We start from the raw sequence: 25404 nt of genomic DNA on the forward strand, positions 1-25404 counted from the left end.
TTTAAGACCAACTTAAGTTTTATTCAGAATATAAGCTTTCGTAATTCTGAAAATCGCTTGATTTGAAATATTTCTTTTAAAAGTAATGCTACCGTCCTGTCGAGAACAAAAATCCACAGCATATGGTATCTCTGCTGAACCGGCTGATACAAATCTACAGTATATTATTTATTTTAGGTTTCTTGCAAAGTACGGAAATGCTGAGGTTTCAGCTGTTTATATGGCCCTGTGTTTACTTAAGGTAGGTTTATATAGGACTTCAGTAAGCAAAGCAACCTAGAAGCAAACGTCATTTTAATCATTACCCAAAGTTATTCTTCCTCCAAGAGATACGTTCTTCAGTCAATAATCCATCTGACCTGAAGTGCTTGTGCAATGAGGCTTGGAAAACCGGTTTCAGTGGCCACTGAGAAAATGTTATTCTTGGCAGAGATTGAGAATGGAGATAAGGAGGTGGCAGCCTTCAGTACCAGGTCCCTTGTGGGGAGGGGAGCTGCGCTTAGAGAACTGGATTTGTCACTTTCTCCTTCCCTTGGATGCTTCCTTTGATGGGAAAATAGCTTGCCCTGGGAAGAATGGCAAGACACAGGTTATTTTTTCTCTGAGAGATGCAAGTTTCAAGTTGTAAACTATGATCTGAAAGTTCAGTTCTTAATCCCAAATGTTATGCAATGGCCAAACCAGGTTCAGCCTTGTCCCTTAGTCCTGGTACATGCAGAAAACTAATGCAAAATATGACTTTTGCATGCATGAATAGTATATTTCCTGTTCTGACAGAATATTCGCAGCTGATACATGCATAACCAGGGGTTTCCAGAGGAGAGAGTGTGGTTTAGGTATATTTCAGTTTGTGAATTTCTGTAAAGCTCAAGTTCTGTTTTAAAATACAGTAGCAACATAAGTGAGGCCAAGTTAGCAAAATGTATAGGACATTTAGCCTGAATGGCACATGTTGGTTTCTAATAGGAAAATCGTGCTTTAGGGTGAAGTTAGACTTTTCATTGCTCCTGAAGCCTTGAAATTTAGCGCTGGCTCCTGTTCATGCTGGTGTAACACTGTGAATTTGGTGACGTGTCTTTATTTAGCCAGGAAAACAAACATCTCCGCTTCTCATCAAGCCCTGGACAAACCACATATTGAAATGGAAAGCTTTTTCCCACACATGGGAGAAGAAAAGATACCTCATTGGTTTGGGGAATGAAATTACTGGTCTTTGAACCCAGGAACATGGAAGTTAGCTCTGAAAATGTTGCTTCCCTATGGCTGGTTGGAAAATTTAGAAAGGAATATAAATTCTAACAACCGTGGTGACCCCTCTGTTATCGTGCAAATGGCTGATGCAAATGGTAGTGGAACAGGAAAGCAAACCGGGGTGGTGGTGGTGGTGGTGGTGGTGGTGGTGGTAATTGTGATGTTGGTTCACTTTGCCCTATTTGTCCTGGTTTAGGTTATTTCATTTTGGGTCTGACTTTGTAGTATAAGTTTTCTTGCACTGGTTCATATATACATTTTCTTGCAAATTAGGGTCCATGACTTATTTCTTATTGTTAATTATTATTATTAAATTGAATTTCTAAACCATCCTCTCCTGAAGGGCTCAAGACGGTGTACATGATATGCAACATACAATTTAGTTAAAACATCACAATAAATAAGTATATTTGTATAAACCCAGACAATCAATCACAATTTCCAATAAAACCAGTAAACCCTCAGTCTTAGATGGCATTCTGCATGTCGTCACATCCTCTTCTCCAAGGGGTGGGGACTGGGGGTCATGGGCAAAAGGAGATGGAGAAATCGTTGTTGTCCTCAACCACAAGCCTGGGGGAAATATCTGTTTTGCATGCCCTGCGGAACTGTGTAAAGTTCCATAGGGCACAAATGTCTCCAGGTAGAGAGTTTCACCAGACAGGAGCCAAGGCCAAGAAAGGGCCGAGAATATCATAACATAAATGGCATTATTTGGACAGTGTCTTAAGAAACAACATTTTATAGCAAAGGGGGAAAAGCTCCTTCCTCTCTCCTTTCTGCTTACTGCCATATACTTTCTTCCCAGTTTCCTAACATACTGGGCAGAGGGTGTGAGAAGATGGGTGTTCTATTCAGGTGCCCACCCGCTGTGTTGAATATCTCTGGTGACTCCTCCACATCATCTTCTGTTTGGGCTTCTTACCCATAGGAGGCCAAGGAGAGAGATGAGGCCATGGTCTTCCCGGCTTTAATTTTAACACCTCACTGGATTTCCACATACACCATCCCTATAGCAGAGTTGAAGGTTTGTGTTTCTGGGCCACTGTGTGTTTTACAGCAACAGGACAGGTAAAAATCCCAAATGCAGGTTTTTTTTCTCCAGCCAGGAGAAGCATGCAAGGTAAGGCAATCCTCACTAGGGTTACCAAGTCCAATTCAAGAAATATCTGGGGACTTTGGGGGTGGAGCCAGGAGACATTAGGGATGGAGCCAGGAGCAAGGCTGTGACAAGCATAATTGAACTCCAAAGGGAATTCTGGCCATCACATTTAAAGGGACCACACACCTTTTCAATGCCTTCCCTCCATTGGATAGGGGCACCTTCTTTTGGGGCTCATAGAATTGGACCCCCTGGTCCAATCTTTTTGAAACTTGGAGGGTGTTTTGGGGAGAGGCCCTGGATGCTATGCTGCAAATTTGGTGCCTCTAACTAAAAAAATAGCCCCACAGAGCCCCAGATACCCGCAGATGAATTCACATTACACCTTATGTAGGAATTGGTCTCCATAGGGAATAAATGAGTTATCAGCGGACATTTCCCTCCCCCCCTCCCCCGCTTTCTGTTGACCTTGAAGCGGGGGGAGGGTCTCCAAACCGGGAGATCCCCTGCCCCTACCTGGGGATTGGCAACCCTAACCCTCATTAAATTTCTGCCTCTCAGGCTACTGTTAAAGACAGGCAGAAATGGGCTTGAATTAACTTTCCCACAAGCAATAATTTCCTTGTGTTACCCAGTGCCAGTGCTAGGCTTTCTGGTGCCCTAGGCAAGTCATCCACTAGCGCCTGCCCCCCACTTATTTAGAAAATATAGGGAAAATGAAGAGCACCAATTTCACATTTTTAATTTACTGATTTTTAATTTTTCAAAAAAAAGTGATAAGTTATAAAAAAATGTGAGAATAAGTGCCTGCCAGCCATGCCAGGAAGGAGGGTGGTGGGGTGGATGAGGTGGGAGGCCAAGTTGCACATATGGGGAAGGGGGTGGCTTGGCTTTGTTGAGGGCAGCTTGCTGGTGGGAGAGGATGAGGTGACAATGGTCAGGAGCCAGAGTCATGCGTCAGAGCGGGGGCACCCAGTGGTGTCCCCTAGGCCAGGTGGCACCCTAGGCGAGTGCCTACTTTGCCTGCTCCCACGCACCAACCCTGGCGTTACCCTAGAGGGCAGGCACCAGCCCCTGTAGCGGTACTCTGAACAGAAGTTCCATGTGCAGTGAGTATCAAGGAATAACGTTTTGTTCCGTTGTGCCTCATGAGTTTCCCAAGCTGGTATTTGCATATCAGTCCTCTGTTAAAGAGGCCTTCAGCAACCCAGAGCGTGTGCTTCCCATCGTTATCCTGTTCTCCTTATCACATGCATATGCATCAACCTCTTGCACTTCTCCCAAGGAATTCAAAGCAGTATATACGCAGCCACTTGGTTCCACCCTCACAACAATCCTGCAGGCTGAGTTTGCCTGAGAGATTATGACTAGCCCAAGGCCTGCCTGTGAGGCTGATTCATTTATTTAAGAGATGCATGCAGCCCTGCTTTTCTCCCCAGTGGGGGACTCAAAATGGCTTCCAGTGCTGTTCTCCCATTCTGTTTTATGATCATGGCAACCACCACCTAGGGAGGCAGATTAGGCTGACCTGTTACCCAGCAAGCATCCATAGCAGAGTGGGAATTTGAACCTGGAACACCTAGTTTGTAGGGGACCCCAACATAGGGCTGCCAAGTCCAATTCCAAGGAATATCTGGGGACTTTGGGGGTGGAGCCAGGAGCAAGGTTGTGACAAGTATACTTGAACTCCAAAGGGAGTTCCGGCAATCACATTTAAAGGGACCGCAAACCTTTTAAATGCCTTCCTTCTGTTGGAGATAGTGAAGAATATGGGCACCTTCTTCTGGGGCTCATAGGATTGAACCCCCTGGTTCAATCTTTTTGAAACTTGGAGGGTGTTTTGAGGAGAGGCCCTGAATGCTATGCTGAAAACTTGGTGCCTCTACCTCAAAAAATAGCCCCATCAGAGCTCCAGATACTCACAGATGAACTCTCCATTATACCCTATGGGAATCGGTCTCCATAGGGAACAACAGAGTGCCCAGCAGACATTTTCCTCCCCCCGCTGCTTTCTGATGATCTTGAAGTGGGGGGAGGGCCTCCAAACCAGGGGATGCCCTGCCCCGTCAGTTGCGGATTGGCAACTCTTCGCCAACTCTTCCTGCTGTCACTTTTTCTGGTGCCCACCAAGTTTTTGGTTTTTTAAAAAGAAAGTGGGGCCAGATGGGTCTTTTGCCCAGCAAGGCCTCTGACTGGCTATTGGGAGATTTAATTGGATGTGCAGATTTTTTGTTGTTGTATTTTTGTATATTTTAGGTGTGTGTGTCTGCACCTGGAAGTCATGTCGACCTCTGGTGACTGACCTCTTCTGGGGGCCTGGAGGATATTCAGAAAGGTGGCCAAATAAAGCCTGCCTCATCCTCCTGACTTGGTATTTCAAGGACAGTCCCCATCCAAGAACTATCTACTGTTGACCCTGCTTAGCTTCCAAGATCTGATGAAGTCGGGCTTGCCTGAGCTATCCAGGCCAGGGCAGATGTGCAGACAGCACAAGAACCTTCACTGTGTTAAATTGTGGCAATAATTTTCCAGCTGGATCTGCCTCCAGGGGCAGTCATTTTGTGGTTGTGCTCGCCACGCTGTGTCAGAATTCCAAAGGTGCCCATAGGCTCAGAAATGGGGGGAGGGGCTGCTCTAACGATTATCTCATGGTGGCTTATGGCTGAGAAGAAACTTCTGGCTGAGATTTTCCTATTCAGCCAACCCAGCTCTCTACTCATCGTGCCTCACTGCTCTTAAATAAACATGAGCCACCTTCCAAAAAATCAAAACAAAACACGACTGCACGCTCATGCAGAAAACTACACTCTCCTTTTAGTTGGGTTTCCTGGCCCTGCGACAACAGCCTCTAAGCGAGGGGGAAGACACCTCTCAATTTTGGCCCTGGGTTCTGCCCTCTTCCTTTCTCTTCCCTGAGGCCCGTCTCAGAGGATCACCTGTCTGCCAACGGTCCTGCAGTCGGACAGGAAACCTTTAATTTTCCTCTTGCTTCCTGCAGGCGGCTGAGTCACTCCTTCACACGTGTCATTTGACAGTCAATGCAAAGCTTCGGAACTCTTGGAATGTCAATGGCAGAACACGAGCCCTGTCCGTGGGAACGTGTGGTGTGAGAAAGCACTCTCTGCCACATCAACAGAAGATGACAACATGAGGAGTTATTCTCGTTGTCAGGACCTGGAGCCAAAACTGTGTCCAGTTCAACCAAATCAAGATGCTCCATGCAGCCCCCTCCTCTGTCTCCCACCTGGTAGCCTCCATACCCCCCTTGGACTCAGGTCTCTCAGCCCCAGTACCTTTTCCTTACCTTTCCCACCTTCTTCCAGTGCCGGATTAAATCCTGTGGAGGCCCCTAGGCAGTCAAAATCTTGGGGGAGGGCCCTCGCAAATTATCTCAGAGTCTGAGTGCCTGCCCCACCACCCATGGCCTCCACTGCAGCCTGCAGGCACGTTCTTTTAATAAACTGCAGGGGAGAGGCAGAGAAAGGCAAACTTGGTGACAACGCCAGCGGCAGCTGCACCAGGCAAGTCAGGCAAAGAGCAGCTCAGTGTGCAGGCTGGGAGGGCTGCAAGCAGGGGAAAAACAAGAGGAAAAGTCAGCCCAGGGCCCCTAAAAGCTTGGGGGCCCGTAAGCCAGTGTCTACTTGGCCTAATTGTTAATCTGGCTCTGCCTTCTTCAGAGGCTCAGTTTCACCTCAGCGTCTCCTTTCCACATGATCTCATCCACTTCTCTTGCCCCAGGCAAGCTCCATCCTCCAACCTTCCAAGTCTTGTTCCTCAGCCAAGTTGCTTATTACATATTCTGTCTCCTTTCCTCAGCTCTCTTGCGTCTCTTTGCCCCCAAGCCCTTTGCTCCACCAGTTCATTTGTTGCCATTCACTTTCTAAATATTATCCTGTGTATCACAGCCTTCCTAGGCCTTATATTAGGTTTCCCCTCATAATTAAAAAGCCTTTCACTTTCCTCTAAAAACATATATGAACATATGAAGCTGCCTTATACTGAATCAGACACTTGGTCCATCAAAGTCAGTATTGTCTTCTCAGACTGGCAGCGGCTCTCCAGGGTCTCAAGCTGAGGTTTTTCACACCTATTTGCCTGGACCCTTTTTTGGAGATGCCAGGGATTGAAACTGGGACCTTCTGCTTCCCAAGCAGATGCTCTACCACTGAGCCACCGTCCCTCCCCAAAAAGCTGCACTTTGTGTCACCATCGTACCGCTGAAAGCTCCCCCCTGAACGATCAGAATGTTTATGAACACTATAGTATCATAGCATTGTCTAGGAATGGCCTTAGGATTTATCCAATGATAAATCTTCTGTGTATGACACTTCTAATGCACAAAGAAGAGGGCCAATGGAGGGGTTAGAATGTTAGTGGCCCCTTCTTAGACACCCAGGGAAATGCTGATCACCATGTTGGGATCAGAAAGCAATTTTCTCCAGGCCAGTGTGGCCAGGGATCCTGGAGGTCTTTGCCATCTTCTGGGCACGGAACAGGGGTTACTGGGTGTGTGTGAAGGGGAGGCATTTGTGAATTCCCTGCATTGTGCAGGGGTTTGGACTATGTGACCCTGGAGATGCCTTCCAACTCTACTATCCTGACTGTCATGGAAACTAGCAGGATGACCTCAGACCAGTGATTTTCTCAGCCTAATCTATCTCACAGGTTTGTTACTGTAAGAATACAATGGAGATTAAATTATGTACACTACCTTGAGACCCGAGCAGGAAGAAAAGCAGGGCATAAATATCCAAATAAAGTTCTCTTGTTTCTCCTCTCACATCAGCCCTGTGAGGCTGAACACTATTAATATGCAACTGTGAACAATACACAAGGCTACACAATTACAGGCAATCTAATGGGGAGCACGACAATAATTCTGTGTCCAGCATAATGAGACCTTACAAATTCCTGGATAATGTAACCCTACAGTAATATATCATCGCAAATGTTGGAATTACAGATGTAAAACAAGATACCATTGCAGACAATGTAATGATTATGGACCAGGTACAATCACACACAGGAACAGGAAGTCTAATAGGAACCCAGGCAATGTAGCAGCACGGCGGAGTGGTTAGAGCATCAGACTAAGGTTTGAATTGCCATTCTGCCACAGACGCTCTCTGGGTGATCTTGGACCAGTCATTCTCTCTTTCTTTACCTCACAGGACTGGTTTTGTGAAGATAAAACGGAGCAGGGAAAATGATGTTGGGGGGAATATACACACACACACACACACACACACACATACATGCATACACACACACATATATTATAAAATATGCATACACAGGCCTCATTTTAGGCAGGAGCTCACAGGAGCAGAGCCCCGGAACCTCTATATTTTATTCTGCTCTCTTTCTTTCTTAACCCCCCCCCCCAAAAAAAAAATGGTTCTGGGAGCTCCATTGTTCAAACCCCCTGTGAGAATTTTGCTGAACTCTTAAGATTTGACAAACTTTCTAATATTTTCCCCCACAAAAAAAGGGAAAATAACCAAAACATATAAAGCAGACAGATGGAAATCTTCCTCATGCCGCTGTGGCCACATAGGAGAAAGCAATTTAAAAAGTATGGTGGGAGTAAGGTTTTATGAGGACAATTATAATTCAAGAAGCTTTTTAAGGTAGATGCTGAGCTGATATAATTTAGTACACCTTCCGGTGATGTCGGGTGTGTGGCATATGCAAATGAGTTGTGCTAATGAGCTCCAGCACCTCGTTTTCTATGAAATGACCTCTGTGTGTGTATATATTCTTTATATATATATATACACACACACACACACATACACACTCCTCAAGAATCAAATTACAATACCTCATACCATACAGGAAACAGGCAGCAAAAGGTCAGCTTTGCAAGTTCTATGCATATGATTGTTTGATGTGACAGAAGCTGATATCCTCCACGGTTTTCCATCTGGTTTCATAATGCTTTATGATGGGAACAAAGAAACATCATGTCACGGTGACACCGCAGATGATGAGCTGGGCTTCGATCCAAATGTTCTGGAGTAAAATCCCTTTCAAGCCACGGGCTTGACAGATTTCCGCAAGCCATTGACTTCAACCTCAGTTCCTCTGATGTAAAAATGAATCTGATTTCCAAGGTCTGTTGTGAGACGAGATGAAATAAAAGAATATTAAGCAATTCCTAGCTTGCACACACAAATTCAGGAGACAGCAACAGCTTGATTGGGAAGGCACAAAGTTGAAAAACTGTTCTCTTGTGTTCAACCAGCACATATTGGTACAGGAATAGGCACGCTTTACAGCATCACAGAACTCATTTTCTAACTGAAGATGAGTTCTTCAAAAGTCAGACAGTCTGATCCAGTACACTACCTGGAAAGTGGTAGAAGCACTGAAATCAAATGATTAGCTGGGAGCATTCAAACTGAATGAGCATGGCACAGAACATTGGTCTAACTGATGATCCATGAGTGGGATATATGGACTTTTAAGAAGAAGATGATATTGGATTTATATCCCGCCCTTCACTCCGAAGAGTCTCAGAGTGGCTCACAACCTCCTTTACCTTCCTCCCACACAACAGACACCCTGTGAGGTGGGTGGGGCTGGAGAAGGCTCTCACAGCAGCTGCTCTTTCAAGGACAACTTCTGCCAGAGCTATGGCTGACCCAAGGCCATTCCAGCAGGTGCAAGTGGAGGAGTGGAAAATCAAACCCAGTTCTCCCAGATCAGAGTCCGCACACTTCACCACTACACCAAACTGGCAATCCTTTTCGTTGTTTAGCACATGCACAGAGGAGAGAAAGAGTAATACCAGATGTAAAGCAGCAGCTCCTAAGCCTTAAAAAGTTGTGTAAAGCTAAACACATTTATTTTATTTCCTTCATTCATACCCTGTCTTTCTGCTAAATGGCTACCCAAAGTGGCTCACATCATTCTCCTCCCCTCCATTTTATCCCTACAACAACCCTGTCAAGTAGGTTAGGCTGGGAGTTTGTGACTGGTCCAAAGTCACCCAGCCAGCGTGTTTCCATGGCAGCACGGAAGTACAAACCTGGGCCTCCCAGATCTTAGTTCAGCAGCCTAACCACTACAGCACACTGTCACTCTCTACAGCAGTGCACAGATCCTAAGTAAATCTTCTACACAATTGAAGGGAGGATCTCTGCTGTCCTTCTTGCATCTAGACATCCAAGAAAAAGGGGGAAAGGCAGATGCAGCAGATAATTTAAATGGGCCCCATAGAGAGGATTGTGGGAGTGTTTGGGGTCTGACAGAAGACTGACAAAGTAGCTATCGCACTGGACTTAACTCAAGGAGACCTGGGTTCAAATTCTGATTGCCATGACAATCACTAGGTCATCCACTGGGTTCTATCTTACCCTCCCTTACAATGTTGTAGCAATACGATTAAGAGGAGGGGAGATATTACATATTTTGTTCTGCGCTCCTAACAGGAAGGGAACGATTTTGGAAACAAACATCCAAAGATTAGTTTCTAAAATTTCTTACACCAAATTAGACCAGTCCAATGCACCTACCTAATATAATTTTAAAAGACTACTTCCGGAGGCATAGCTATGATAGGCTATCTCCACACAGTGCGCTTCCAGTCAGTTACACCTGTATTTGTCTTGTTTGTATATGGAAATCCAGTAGCTGCTGCACAAAATATTTATTTACTTAACTTATATCCAGTGGGGACAAAAAAAGCGCTTTACATCCTTCTCTTCTCCTCCATTTCATCTTCACAACAGCCCTGTGAGGTAGGTTATTCTGAGAACCTGTGACAGACCCAACAAAGTCACACAGCAACAAGTTTCCAAGCAGTGTGGGGATTTGAACCTCAGCCTGACATTCAAACCTCTACTCCACACTGGCTCTCCAAGGGATGTGTCAATGAGACTTCACAAAATCTGCTGCTTCAGCCAAATGAAGAATTTTGTTGCACTTTAAACGCCAGCCCATTTCTTATTTTTTTTTTAAATGGCTCCCAGCAAGCTTTTGCCACAGTGTAAACAAGCTTGTCTTTGAAAAGCCACAATTCAAGACATTTGGTTATTTTTTAAAAAGAAGGCAAGCAACTCCCCTTCTCCCTGGCAATTTCCCCTCCTCTCCTTTATTTGGAGACCCACCTGCCTGGTTGAAGCCTGCACAACCTTTCTCCAAAACCCTTGGACCCCGCCACGAAATGCCTGGAACTCGTGGCCCCCGGGAAAGGAGCGGCCACGCCTCCCTCCCAGTTCTCCCCGTGGAGGCATGCGCAAAGAGGAGGAGTCGGAGTCGTCGCCACCACCTGAGCCAGGTGAGCCAGGCAGAGAGACATGCAAATAGCGCCTGGGGGGAGTGACTAGTTCTGGCGGCAAGCCCGGCCCGGCCCCAACAGGTCGGACGACTTGTCTATCAAGGCCAGAAAGGCAGGGCCGGGCAAGCGGCTTCCCTCCTCAGTCCACCTGTCCGCGGTACTACCTGGCGCAGCTCTCTCCCTGGCAGGCACTTGGACTTGGACATGGCGGGGCTGTTGGCACCTGGGGGGCTGCTCGTGGGCCTCTTGCTGGCCTGTGGTGAGTAGGCGAGGCCGCCGGCTTGGCTTCGTGGGCGGCTCTTACCGCTTGCCACCTGTCGCCCTCTGTTTCTTTGCCTTCCCTCTCTTCTTGCCTTTGGGCCCTTTTCGTCGCCGCTGCTCCCGTGGAGAGCTGAGTCAAGTTTAGGGAGGGCGCCTAGAGGCTTTTTTCCCGCCTTGTCTTTTGGAAGCCTGGGGTGGGAAGCAGGTGGGTTTTCAGGTGTCAGGGCTCCTGGGAATACCTTTGGGAGGCCGGGGACTGTGCCAAGGGGCAAATGGAAGGCTCTGTTTTGGGGTCAAGAAGTGACCCAAGGTGATTTGAACAGGAGGCAGCGAGAGAGCCCTGAAGCCAGGTGGGCATATACCCTATGGGTCCCTGTGGTATGTGGCATCTATAGGATTAATGCCATGATTCATTAACGTTTACCGGCACCTGCCCAGAAGGGCTGGAACTTGCATTGGCCTGGAAGACGTGGTTTCTTGCCTTGGAAATCCCATAGCCGAAGAGGAGGCTGGTTGAAGGGCGATTCTCCTGCAACATAGAAGAGGAACTTTGCACCTGCTCGAAGGCACACTTGTCCTTTAAAAAAAAACTTTTTTTGCTTTATGGCATTCCTAAATTGAACCTTGATAGTGGAAATAGGCTTTAGGGCTCTATTATAAACCTTGAATCTGCCATGGTGAATGACAGCCGATTAAAAACAAAACATGACACTCGATTATGACTTATGGATGTCTGCTTCATTGGCCACTGGAATTCAGGGCTGACGGCCTTTTAACACAAGGAATGGTTCCCACACTGTTTTGAAACTTTCCTGGAGATTTTTGGGACTGAAGTTTTGTTGCTTTCTAAAATTGGTGGTGGGCGCCTTTTAATTTTAAAACATGTATGTCAGCTTTCATTCTTGTTCCTGAAATCAGCTGAGCGCATGGTTACGGGAAGGGTGGGTGCTACATTCCTGGAGGACAAAGGTCCTGTGAGTGTTGGGAAAACTCAGATAGCAATGGAGGGAGGCGTTCTTTTTCTTTTTCTCTTTCCTGCCTCTCAGCCTGACTCCAGGTTTGAATGGACGTAGGCCAGCCACCTCTTCTTTTGATAGGAGCTCCTGTGTTTTTAATATGATACGGATGGGTGTTCAACAGATGAAGCGATCACCTTGTTGAAAGACTGCCCTCTTAACGGCAAGGGTGCCTTGCCAAAGAAGGAAAATGTCACAAGCTTACAGGGCTGGGCTCCTATCTGCTAACAAATCCTCACTGTCTCCCCCCCCCCTTTACATACCTGGAAGCCCTGCCCATTAATTTTAGATACATGGAGTGATTTGGTGACAAAGGAAATACAGACTGTACTTGTTCAGAGGTGTTTTTACCTAGTAGCAGCAGAGAGTCAAACTAGGTAAGTTCCATAATCGGAATCTCTCACTGTTTTCTGACATTCAGATTTGAACTGGAGCCACAGATGGGGAAATTTTTTAAAGACCCCTCCCCATCATACATGTGCATAATTTCCCCAGTGTTGGTCACCTTTAAAGTTGCTTTTTGCCTTGTGGGGACAAACAATTGTGGGAGGTTGTTTGAATCACTGGAGAAAAGCAACTGGGTCTTAGAAAGGAGAAGAACCTTGCTTTTCTTTCCATTGCTCCCTGAACATCCTCCTAGATCTTCTGTCCCCCCCCCTTTTCTTTAACAAACAAGAAAACTAGCTTGTGAAACTCCCGTTATCTTTTGTTGGACAACCTGAAACTCCTTGTTGTAACCAGGCAGCCTTGAGAGAGAGAGTGTAAAGCAGGGAGTGGTGATCTACAGACTTGGATGCTTTCTGGAGTGTGTGTGTATGTTTGTGTTCCTGTGAATCAGCACTTTCTTTGTAGAAAAAGCCCAACAGGAACTCATTTGCATATTAGGCCACACCCCTTGACTCCAAGGGAGCTGGAATTATGTTCCTGTGTCTTCCTGCTAAAAAAAAAAAATCCCTGATGTGAATACAGCGCATGCAAATCCTTCACTAATATGGGCATGTTTAAGCTAGGGGTGCCAGATCCTTCCTGCCACTGGCAAGGGTGAGGGGTAGGATTGCCACCTGGGAGACACCTGGAGATTTGGGAATAGAGCCAGGAAAGGACAGAGACCTCAGTGGGGTACAAAGCCATAGAGTCCACTCTCCAAAGCACCTATTTTCTACAGACGAACTGATCCCAGTGGTCTGACTGTAATTCTGGGAGATCCCCAGGTCCCACCTGGAGGATGGCATCCCTAATTTTCCATGAAAGAAGACTGGGATTGGCTGGCATCCAGGCTAGGATGGTGATATTTATTTGAGCAGTCAGCTAATTGAATGTAATAAGATGCTTCTATTAGCCTTTCCAAATAGTTCAAAACACTCTACATCTATTATTGTCCTGTAATTCTTACAACACTCCTGTACAGTAGGCCAAAAATAGTCCCCATGTTGTTGTGAGGGGGAGGGAGCTGGGGCTGAGTAGATTGTGGCAGGGGTTAAAATTTGAATTTGGGTCCTCTTAGATCACAGCCTCTATGCTACAGCAGTGTAGGATGTTTTGATTACGCAAGTGCTCCTGATTAAATGTTTCCGACATTATTTTTAATACAAGTGCTTGCGAAAAGCCTGTGGCATGTTCCATGGTTAGAGAAGCGTTCCTTCCTGTGTGAGAAAGGATGGAGATGCTGTTTCTCAGGCAGTGGCTGATGTGAATAGAGACTGCTTTTCTTTAGAACAGTTCTATACAAATGGAATCAATTTATTAAATCAAAACCACGCAACTGGTTGACTGTGATTTCTTAAACTGGGAGTCATCCCTAATCAAAATACAGTAAAATTAGTATTCTTCCAGAGTTTAATTTGAAACTTAAAAGAAAGGGAAAGGAAATGAATTTGAAGCTTAAGTTCATCGTAGTGTAACTTCTGAACCTATTTTCAGTGACAGGGTTCAGCCTCTGAGATTGATGGCAAAGTAAAAGGTACTTCTAAGCATGTGCAGAGTGCCTTTCTCATATCAAAGAGGAATTGCAGCCAATCTGGAGCCCTAGTGCTTTTTAAACAAGAAACTAGATTGATAGCATTCCATGAGCAGTGATGGAGAACGATTTGCAAGGAGTGCATCTTAGAGAGTGAAATCAGTTTGAACAATAGGGTGTGAACCTGAATAGAGCCTCTGTATTCCTGCTGAACCTTTTAACAGTAGGGTTTGATACAAACAATTGGCAGTTTCCCTCCCATGAGTTCCTGTGTCCCCATGCTGGGCCGAACTGCATCTGTTGGAATGATGCCTTCCTTTGCAACTTCTATCAAAAAATAACTGGCAAGGGGGGTCAATGTATCTGGCTGGCTTTCTTGCAGACTCTTTTAGTTTTCCTGGAAACAACAGGATCAAACTGGAGTTAACCAGGTTAAAAATCTGGCAAAGGTATTGTCAGGGGGCAGAGGGGGAAACTGGCCTTAGAACTCAATCAGGAAGAGGTCTTGGCCCCTATTTACCCTGAGGATGAATTGAGATGTTTCTAACATTGTTTGGGCTCAGCTTTGTGAACTGCAGGCCCGTTTATGGTTGCCAACTCCAGGATGAGAAATCGTAGAGGTTTGGGGGTGGAGCCTGAGAAGGGTAGGATTTGGGGATAGGAGGGACCTCAGCAGGGTTTAATGTCATAGAGTCCACCCTCCAAAGTAGCCATTTTTCACCAAGGGAAGTGATCTCTGTCATCTGGAGATCAGTTCTAATTCCAGGAGATCTCCAGACCTCTTTGGGAGGTTTGGCAACCAAAGTGAGACTCACAGATGGAAGTGGGAAGGAGAAGAAGCTGCGCTTCTATGTAGAGTGTTTACGACATATTTCTTTAATGCATCACAAAATATATACTTCATACACAACAGAACATATAATCCAGAGAGGGATGTATAACCCACAACAACATTTACACAACAGTTCAACACGTAAGTCCAATACTATCTACCCTTATTTTTTTTTAAGGTAAATGTCCACTGCTCCTGCAATTGAAGGGCTGATCACATGTTCTGTTGCGTATGAGGTATATATTTTGCGATGTGTTCAAGAAATATTTTTCCTAAGCTTATAGTTTCTGTGAATGTCGATATCTTTGAGAAGTATTTTGTAGACACTCTACACGGAAGCACAGCTTCTTCTCTTTCTTACCAGGAGGTTGTAAACCCTGCTGCTGTTCCACTACAGGGGCTTGTAGCCCAAGAGGTTGAGTGATATGAGAGGTTAGGGGTAGGTCACACACCTTTCCTTTTGTGACATTTTGTCCTCAAGGGTGGGGCAGTCTTGGACGTCAGAGCCAGCTCGCCCAACCAGTTGGCCCTGGCTCTATTTTTAAACATCCTATTTGCTTTGCTCACTGTGACAGCTTCCTAATGGCTGGGCCAATATAGCAACCAGCGTGGTTGAAGACAGTTTTCTGCTGTGACATCATAGTCCATTGTTGAGTGTCCATTTGCAGTGGAGGGTTTTCCCCCCTTCCCTCCACTGCCCCATGGAGGAATGCTTCTGCAAGAGTTTTTTGTGGTGTAGCGATTAAGAGTGACAATCTGGAAAAGAGTAGCAATCTGGAAAACTGGGTTTGATTCCCCACTCCTCCTCCCCTTGAAGCCAGCTGGGTGGCCTTTGGGTCAGTCACAATTCTCTCAGAGCTCTCTCAGCCCCACCAGCCTCACAAGGTGCCTGTTGTGGGCTGAGGAAGGGAGGGTGATTGTAAGCTACTCTGAGTGAAGGGTGGGTATAAAATAACTTTTTTTTTAATCAGTCAGCCCCCCCCCCCAGAGGAGCAGGTAGTATCCTGTAGCCTGGGATGTGGTGTGTACTTTCATAATTGGATGAAACGCCAGTCAGTTAAAATACCTGAATGCAGGCCATTGAACTAACTGGGTTTGTTGGTTGGTACTGAACCAGGGTTTGCAGCTAGTTTAACAATGGCTTGTACTAACTGAGGTTTGACGAATTCATGAACCATGGTTTGTCAAACAGCTGTGGCTGCCTTGAACATATGACGCTGCCTTATACTGAATTAGACCCTTGGTCCATAAAAGTCAGTATTGTCTACTCAGACTGGCAGTGGCTCTCCAGGGTCTCAAACTGAGGTTTTTCACACATTTTTGCCTGGACCCTTTTTTGGAGATGCCGAGGATTGAACCTGGGACCTTCTGCTGACCAAGCAGATGCTCTACCACTGAGCCACCATCCCACCCCAACAGAACATATGTGCCAGAGAGCATAATAGAGGGTGCTCCCTGCTTGCTGGGAGGCAGAGAGGAGAAAAGAAACAATCAAACTGTGATTCAGGTACCAACTGGGATATATTACTTATGTCTGGTAGACTAACCAGTGTTTGCTGCAGTAACCATGGTTTATTGTGATTCCTGAATGCAGCCCGTGTATATGGGGAGGGAATTTGGAGAGCGGAGTGGGGGGTATAGTGCTGTCAAATGCTTGGACCAAATGCAATAATTCTCTCTGCAAGGGTAAACATTAACGGAGCGCGTATCATAAAGTGAATTTAAAGCTGAGCATGGGCATGCTTTGAGCCTACTGAGTCTTCAATCCCAGAATCTGTATTTTACATCAGGAGTCATCTCTGGAACATGTATGGGAATAAAAGTATCTCTGAGCACTCACAAAGTGCATTCATCCTTGTATTGACAGAAGATGGTCTGCTTGCTGTACAGTTAAGGGTGGAGGAGAAATGTTTTCCTGATCAGAGGGCAATTTTCTGCAAGAATCACAAGCACTGGCAACTTTTGTGTTCAGAGCAAGAGGGTGGATCTCATGGATCTGTTCTGCAAACAGCCCTTAGAGAAAGCATTGCTGTTTGCAGAATGGAACCACAGAATCTAATACTGTGCACTGCTTAAACAATTATTTCCATACTTCCTGGTGTTTGTATTTGTGGGAAATGATTTGGAATTCAAAAGCATTTGGGCACACTTTGATCATACAGGAGGGTCCCTTTTCTAATTTTTCCAGAAACAGACACTTGGTGGATTCAACCTAGAGCCTTTGGAGGGTCACCATTTCTTAACGTGGCAGAATATGACTAGCCCAGCTATAGGATGCAAAGTGAGGTCATAAGGGTGCGAATTACAATCACTGCATCTGGCTTTGGGTATCAGATCCCAATTGTTTCAACTCTTAAATAGCAGTTAAGCGGTCAGCAAATCACTTCCTGGTCAGAATGGCCCCTTAGCAGGGTTTCTTTTTGTGATGGTACTCTCCGGTATTGAATACTAGCACTTTCTGGGTGAGCTCTCCCAAGTCCTGAGGAAGGCTTGGTGGAAATTGGTACAAATCGACCTCTTATTTTTTTTTCAGTGCGGTCATGGCAAAACAATCTTGTGTCTTGCAAAACAATTACTTTTCACCCTCTGAAAACGTATCTGCCATTGATCTTGGAGGGCTGCAGAACAGGGGTTGCAAAGTGACCCTAGAGAACCCATTGGTGTGGCATCTTCCTGTGCCCTTATTAACAGCAGCATGACCTGCCGCAGTCAACAGGTGAAGCTTTTCACAGCATGGAGGGTCAGAGCTGGCAAGTGCACATAACAGCCAAGGTGTGTGTGTGTGTGATACTTTTTTAAAGAGAAGAAAGACAGGCCTAATTTGAGATTTGTTTGAGCAAGCAGTTTTAATTTTGTAAGAGAAATCATGAGGCAGCTGTAACAGAGTCCCTTTGGAAGTAGGGTTGCCAAGTCCAATTTAAAAAATATCTGGGGACTTTGGGGGTGGAGCCAGGAGACTTTGGAGATAGAGCCAGGAGACATTAGGGGTGGAGCCAAAATCAAGGCTGTGACAAGCATCATTGAACTCCAAAGGGAGTTCTGGCCATCACATTTAAAGGGACATCACACCTTTTCAATTCCTTCCTTCCATAGGAAATAACGAAGGATAGGGACACCTTCTTTTGGGGCTCATAGAATTGGACCCCCTGGTCCAATCTTTTTGAAACTTGGGGGGTATTTTGGGGAGAGGCACTAGATGCTATACTGTAAATTTGAAGAAGAAGAAGATATTGGATTTATATCCCACCCTCCACTCCGAAGAGTCTCAGAGCGGCTCACAATCTCCTTTACCTTCCTCCCCCACACCAGACACCCTGTGAGGTGGGTGGGGCTGGAGAGGGCTCTCACAGCAGCTGCCCTTTCAAGGACAACCTCTGCCAGAGCTATGGCTGACCCAAGGCCATGCTAGCAGGTGCAAGTGGAGGAGTGGGGAATCAAACCTGGTTCTCCCAGATAAGAGTCCGCACACTTAACCACTACACCAAACTGGCTCTACCCCCCAAAAAAACCTCTTCAGAACCCCAGATACCTGCGGATCAATTCTCCATGATTTTCTATGGGAATAAATCTCCATAGGGAATAACAGAGTTCCCAGCAGACATTTCCCTCCCCTTCCCTCGCTTTCTGACGACCCTGAAGCGGGGGGAGGGTCTCCAAACTGGGGGATCCCCTGCCCCCACCTGGGGATTGGCAACCCTATCTGGAAGAGCAGTGCCATGTCTTTGAAGAGAGGGTCTATGCCTGGTCTGGCCTTCCCCTTGAGTCATTTGGTGCCTTTGGGCATGAAACTCTGGGGAGCCCCTCCTCTTTCCAGGCTGGTTATTCAGGTCTTCACTCACCGTGTTCTCTGGTGAATATGTGCCTGGATGCGACCCAAGTGAGAAGCAGCTCATCTTCCAGGAATCTGTGGCATGACAAGATTGCTGTCTCAGAAAGTTGCTCCAAACTCTCGGGGTGAGACGCCAGAGTTCCAGGGAAGCTGTTCCATGTCAGGGAAACTGGAGCAGGAGGAGTAAAGGCCCCCGCCCTGAAGCGTTCCTTGGTCAGAAAGTGCAGCCGTAGGAAGAGAACAAGGAAAAGCTCCAGAAAATACATCTTTCTCTTCACGTCACTGTAATGATGTAATTTCCAAGAAGAAAGTGTCAAGGCAAGGTCCTTTCCCCCAGATGATGATGTCTGCTCTGGAGAAGGTTGTCACCTGTTTGTTCTCAGGTTGTCGCCTGTTTGTTCTCTTGCGAAGTACTGTGCTTTTAGCAGTTGTGTGTGAGGCACACATAGGTGCGATTTTATGGCGGTGCGCTGCAGGTGCAGTGGCGGAGGAAAGCTGCCCTGGTTGAATTTCTGCCTGCTTTTTTCAGCTGATAGAAGGCATCCAGGTTAATGAGAGGCTCCTTCTCTGGGTCTTGTGTCTTGACAGGCAGCCCCTTTGCATTCCCAGGCTGGTATAGTGGTTAAGAGTGTTGGACTAGAATTTGGAAGACCCGTGTGACCTTGGGGCAGTCACACTCTGTCAGCCTAACCTACCTCACAGGGTTATTGTCAGGGTAAAATGGAGGCAAGGAGCAAAACTCCCGAAAGCCATCATGGGCCCCAGACAAAGATTCCATATGACACTCATCCACCCCAAATATCCCAACAAAACAAATTACTTGGCTGGCTGTTAGCATTTATCTATTCCAGGGATGCTTAATGTAAGAGCCACATAGAAGAAATGTCAGGTGTTTGAGAGCCAGAAGGAAAGCAAATAGATGGGGGAGAGAGAGGTGGAAAGAAGACAACTTTTAACTTTAAATAGAAGAAAACGACGACATTGGATTTGTATCCCACCCTCCACTCTGAATCTCAGAGTCTCAGAGCGGCTCACAATCTCCTTTATCTTCCTCCCCCACAACAGACACCCTGTGAGGTGAGTGGGGCTGAGAGGACTCTCGCAGCAGCTGCCTATTCAAGGACAACCTCTGCAAGATCTATAGATGACTCAAGGCCATTCCAGCAGCTGCAAGGGGAGGAGTGGGGAATCAAACTCTGGAGATCCCTTCCAACTCTATGATTCTAATCCGGGTTCTCCCAGATAAGAGTCCACACACTTAACCACTACACCAACAGGCTCTCTGCATTCTCCAAGCCAGCCAACAGGGTGGTGGGAGCTTTGAGAGCCACACAATATGTGTAAAAGAGCCACATGTGGCTCCCAAGTCACAGTATACCCACCCCTGATCTATAATAATAAAAGGATCCACATATCCTTCTGTCTGTCCATTGTAGCAAGTGAAACGCATCAGAAAATAAAACTAGGAAAGTCAAAATTGGTCCACCAGCTTCAGGATGATGATGGGAACCCCAGGGCCAATTTTTTTTTTTAATTTTTTTGGCCCAGGTTATCTCCCCCTCCCTGCTGTTTGCAGTGGAAACTAAAATGTGTAGTGGTCAAAGTGTCAGACTAGGATCTGGGAGACCCTCATGCCATGGAAGCTTGCTGGGTGATCCTGGGCCAGTCACTCCCTCTTGGCCTCACATACTTTGCAGGATTGTTGTGAGGATAAAACAGGCCAGGAAGTTGTTGGGAGGGGGTCCCATGTAGGGTTAAAGGTGGGATATAAAGTAAAGAAGTAAATTGTAACTTTTGTTCCTCATTTGTTACCACGGAGACAGATTAACATTTATTGCATTCTGAGTTGTCACGCAGGACGAATGGCATTAATACTGAAAAACAAAGGCGGGGTAGGGGGGGATGGTGAAAAGTTAGAAACTGGAATAATTTTTAAATTTTATTTTGTTGCTAAACCACACGCTACCAAGGCTGCCCTGGCAAGATCTGGCTGTGCAGTTAGCTGGGTGTAGCTAAAGGCAGGAGGAAACCACAGACCTTGTTAGGAGGCTCGGCCCTGGCCGGCCTTCCCTAGCTCCAGTGCAGGCTTGTCTGAGGACGGGTTTACCCAGATCTCATCAGCAAAGGGTTTCCCTTGGCCTCCAGGTAAACTCTGCAGAAAGGTCAAGGCGCCCTTTGCTGTGCTCTGCGTTTCCTGCTCCTCTCATGGCTACAGTCCTAACTGCACCAGGATTTTTTTGGGGAAATATCTTCCATGTGAATACAGCCATGTTACTGGCTTCTCAAGGCCCTCCAGCTGATGGGGAGGGGGCAGTTTTGTCCCCTCCGGTTCCCCATCTGTCGGTAGCCCTTGGAAGGAGAATGATGTAAACTGATTTGGATTCCCATGGACAGTGACGGATTGGGTCTAAAAATATTGGTTGCCAGGAGATGAAGAACTTCCATTATATTGGAACTTCTATTATATTTTCAAGCTACTAAAACAGGGGCGGCCAAACTTGCTTAATGTAAGAGCCACAAGACATGAACATCAGGTGTTTTAAGGAAGGAAGGAAGGAAAATAGATAGGGGAGGGAGGAGAGAAGGTAGAAAGAAAGTAACTTTAAATGCATTCGCCAAGCTGCCAGCTGGCTTGACTTGGAGAAGTGATTTAAAGACACAAATGCCCTCTCCAAGCCGGCCAACAGGGCAATGGGGTCTTAAAGAGCCACAAGATATGTGTGCAAGAGCCACATGTGGCTCCTTAGCCACAGTTTGGCCACCCCTGTACTAAAAGGTCATTAATATTTTAAATATATTGTCTAATGTTTAAGGGGGCCCACTTGCCATCGGGCAAGCTGACACCCTGGGCAATCCGCCACTGCCCATGGGGGAGAAAGTAGGGATATAAATGAATGAAAGAAAGAGCCTTTGCTCCAATGAAAGTATATCTGGTTAGGGTTGTCAACCCCCGGGTGGCACCTGGAGATCTTCCCATGATTACGGTGGATCTCCAGATGACCAGAATTAGTTCCCCTGGAGAAAACAGCTGCTTTGGAGGGTGGATTCTGTGGCATTGTGCCCTCCTGAGCCCCCCTGACTCCACCCACAAAATCACCAGGCATTTCCTAGGTCAGAGCTGGCAAGGGCCAGTTTGCTTGATTCTCAAGTGGTAATGGGCTAACTCCCCCCTTCCTGAGACTGCCTTGCTTCAGGCACAGGTTTAAAGTTTGAATGTTGTTCTCCCACCCCAAACAGTAGCATGTGGGACAAGTATTCGGCCCTGTCATTTCTCTTGCGTGCCAGTTTTCTATGAGGAGGGAAATGTTTTTCTGCAGGGGTGGGTGGGAACATTGAAACATGCGCTTCTTTGCCTGCAGCGTGAACTGACACATTCCAGGAAAAAAGCAGATTGCTTTGACCCCCATTTGCGATTTCTTTCCTGCATGTATATAACTGCCTTCCTGCCAGTACATTCAAGGTGCTTTACAGTGTAAAATTTAAGACAAAATTTAACTAAACAAAACAGCAGAAGCATGTTGGTGTATGATGGATCACCTGCTTTTCAGGAATCCCAACCAATCCCTGCCTACGGGAGGAGTAGGCGGATACTCAGCAGCATCAGGCAAGGAGAGGTTGTAGAATCTCTGAGAGGAGGGTGGGGAGTTAAGTGGAGGGAAAGTCTATCATTGCCCAACAGGAAAAAACTTGGGATGCCAGCCTCCAGGTGAGACATGTAGATCTCCTGGGATTGCAGTTCATCTCCAGACTACAGTTCCCCTGGAGGAAATAGATGCTTTGCAGGGTGGACTCTGTGGTACTGTACCCCACTGAGGCGCATGATCTAGCACAGTTATTTGTTAACATTTCCTTATTGACCACTTGCAGCCCATACCATAACTAAAATCAACTTTTTTTTTAAACAAACCAATCAAACTTTATTGAAATAAATAGTGGTTACAGCAAAAGGGATAGCAAAACTGAGAAGTCGTATCAATGAGACATATAAACAACCATATGCATCAGATTATCTTCATAACAATAATACATAAGAATGAATGGAAAATCTGGTTTGCTTAAATAAATACAGAGGTGCTTGTCAAAACATTAGAAATAAAGCAAATCACGATAGTAAGCATTTTTTGGGATGACATGATTTGTCAGGTATTCCACTACGGGGTACCAAAGAGCTTGAAATTTCTGCTGATAAGTTGCTAGATCTGGCCTTAAGGTGTTATTTGGGATCTTGCCATACACAAAAGAGTCCCAGAGTTTATTTGCCATTGTTGGAGGTTCTTTGTCTTTCCATTTTGTGGCCATGACCTGTCTAGCAATACACAGTAAATATGAAATTAAGGTAAGAGTTATTTTGTTACCAGAAAAGGAAGGAAAGTGAGCTAAAAGAACTGATTCAGGTAAGTCTGGAACTTGGACTCCAGTAATAAGGAGGATGAACTTGAATAAAGTTTGAGCCCAGTGGCACCTTTAAGACCAACGAAGTTTTATTCAAGGTATAATATCTCATGTGCATGCACAGGAAAGCTCCTATCTTGAATAAAACTTGGTTAGTCGTAAAGGTGCCACCAGACTCAAACTTTGTTCTGCTGTCACATGGTGGTCTTTTGGAAGCTGAGTGCATTAGCACTTTGCCGTGGTCTTCTCTGCTTGAGAACATTCAGCTCTGGGGAAGGAAAGAGGCTGGCTGGATTGCAGCACAGAATGGGCAGCCCGTCAGTGGTGAAGGATACTGTCAAGGTTGCCTGTGGTTTTATCGTGACTGAGATGCAGTGAGGCCTGGTACCTTTTTGCTGCATGGAAATGCAGCTGGGGGTTTTTTGCATGAAAAGGGTGGTGTGTGATCCTGTTCTGCTGCACCAGAATGTTTGATAACACATTTTTAATACAGTTCTTTCCCCCCCCCTCTTTTTGTTTTCTACTCTTTCCCTGCCGGCTCCATCCCCTACAGTCGTAGAAAAGACCAGCACTCAGAATGGTAAGAAACCTCTGAATGTTACCCAGAAAACATCCCTTGATGTTTTTCCTGTTTCTTCGTGGATAAATGTTGCTATACATCTTGGCTGCCATTATTCAGGCTCCCAATAGCAGTGCCATCCATATTTCCTGTTACCAAAGGAAATCCTGGAGCAGAAGATGGCAGCTTTTTCAGTCTTGGTGCCAAAAAGCCTGAAATGTCAGTTTCTGAAGAAGTTGGAGTGTTGGCAAGCAAGGGGGAGGGTAGCTGGGGATTGCATTTTGCCAGTCACTCTGGAAGGCGGGCAAGTTGACTCTTAGTGCCAGTCAGTCTTTATTACAACCCATAGGCTGCTCAGAGGCAAGAGTAAAGCAGATAATAACACCAGTATAAAATTAATTACTACATAAAGCCCCTCAATAACATCAGTTGTCTTAAGGAAAGGTTAGAATCTGAATAATATTATGCATGGGATGTTATCTTGGCTTGTATTTTAATTGCAGAACATAGAAAATTCTCAACAGAAAGAGTAGCTTTTTGGTCATCCTCTGCCAATAAGATTGTTAGAGTCTTGTTGACTTGTCGTGGCCCTGCCACTGCTCAAAGGGCTTGTCCTGGACAGAGAACTGGCCCTCTGTGCCAAGCAAAATGGTGTCTGGCCCACAAATAAGGGTTCTCTTGCCTATGCCCGTTCTCTTGTCATGTGCAGGGAACTGAAGGCCTGCCTCCTGAGTTCTGCACATCTTAAATCTTTGTTTATTCACTGAAGTAAATTTAAAGTAGATTATATGTACATATGTGCTGTCGTGTCATAACTGACTTATGGTGACCCCAGCATGGCGCTTTCAAGACAAGTGAGAAGCAGAGGCTGGGCATTGCCCTTCTCTGCAAAGTCTTTCCTTGGTGATGTGTCCCATCCAGGGCTTTTTTTGTAGCAGGAACTTCTTTGCATATTAGGCCACACCCCTGATGCAGCCAATCCTCCTGGAGCTTACAGTAGGCCCTGTACTAAGAGCCCTGTAAGCTGTTAGAGGATTGGCTTCATCAGGGGTGTGTGGCCTAATATGCAAAGGAGTTCCTGCTACAAACAAAGCCCTGGTCCCATCCAAGTACCAACCCTGCTTAGCTTTCAAGAGCTGACAAGATTGGTCTATACCATACCATACCACCAAAGCAGGTTACGGAATTATAAAAACAAAGCAATAAAAAGACCAGTTGAAGAGCCCAGAGTGCTGACACGCACGTGCCAATTACTTATCATGTAAGAAACCTTTTCTTCCCCACTGTACAAAGCTTTTCATAGACTGTTTCTCTCTTGTCTGCAGTATTATGTGGGGTGCCTGTCCTAGGGCGGATCTTGGGTGGCACAGATGCCAAGAGTGGACAGTGGCCCTGGCAAGTGGGCTTTAGTATCCACAGTCAGCATCATGTCTGCGGAGGCACCCTCATCACCCCCGAGTGGGTGATCACGGCAGCCCATTGCTTTCCCAGGTAAGTGTCCCCCTAGCCCAAGGTTGCAGGTGTTCGAGGGCAGCAATGGGGAGGGAAGGTGCCTTTTGGAAGTGTCATCGATATATATATTAAATATCTGGTGTGGGTTCAAGTTTCAGAACTAGTTGTCAGTCTGGTGAGGCACAAGGACAGTGTGGGATACAGCAATAAATGCTTCGTCGTCTTCTGTGACGCTAGAACTTGAAGTCATAATAATCATGCTTAGCTTTGTGTAGCACTCCCGAGTGCTCAAAGCCCTCCATGCATGTAATCATTCCAAACAGCCCTGTAGGGCAGGTCATTGGTGTTATCCCCACAATAAAGATAGGATGCTGAGGCTGGGGGGCTTATTCAAGATCGACTCACGAGTTGTGATGGGAGGGAGGTTCAGCCCAGAGATTCCCTGATGGAAAGGTCTGCATCAGATCTC

At 46.1% G+C, this 25404-nt stretch overlaps 1 protein-coding gene and 1 long non-coding RNA gene across 6 annotated transcripts in view; one reads left to right on the plus strand and one right to left on the minus strand.

Annotated features, from left to right (window-relative positions):
• LOC132584775 (uncharacterized) lies at nt 1–10693 on the minus strand. The gene is made up of 3 exons (XR_009556256.1): nt 10468–10693; nt 8178–8471; nt 1–566 (listed from the first exon to the last, which is right to left on the minus strand). It is a non-coding gene; the product is annotated as an uncharacterized LOC132584775 (long non-coding RNA).
• Nucleotides 10474–25404, plus strand: part of PRSS8 (serine protease 8) — a 21132-nt gene continuing 6201 nt past the window's right edge. For 2 of the 5 annotated variants that reach the window (XM_060256675.1, XM_060256676.1), the window contains exons 1-3: nt 10695–10896; nt 23478–23504; nt 24809–24974. In XM_060256675.1, coding sequence (XP_060112658.1) covers nt 10842–10896; nt 23478–23504; nt 24809–24974 — 248 coding nt within the window. In that variant the 5' untranslated portion in view covers nt 10695–10841. Of the gene's footprint in view, nt 10897–23477; nt 23505–24808; nt 24975–25404 lie in introns of all 5 variants that reach the window. The other 3 variants (XM_060256680.1, XM_060256678.1, XM_060256679.1) reach the window with 3 other exon arrangements.

Source organism: Heteronotia binoei, chromosome 15 (genome assembly GCF_032191835.1).
Source record: "Heteronotia binoei isolate CCM8104 ecotype False Entrance Well chromosome 15, APGP_CSIRO_Hbin_v1, whole genome shotgun sequence".
Taxonomy (NCBI): Eukaryota; Metazoa; Chordata; class Lepidosauria; order Squamata; family Gekkonidae; genus Heteronotia; species Heteronotia binoei.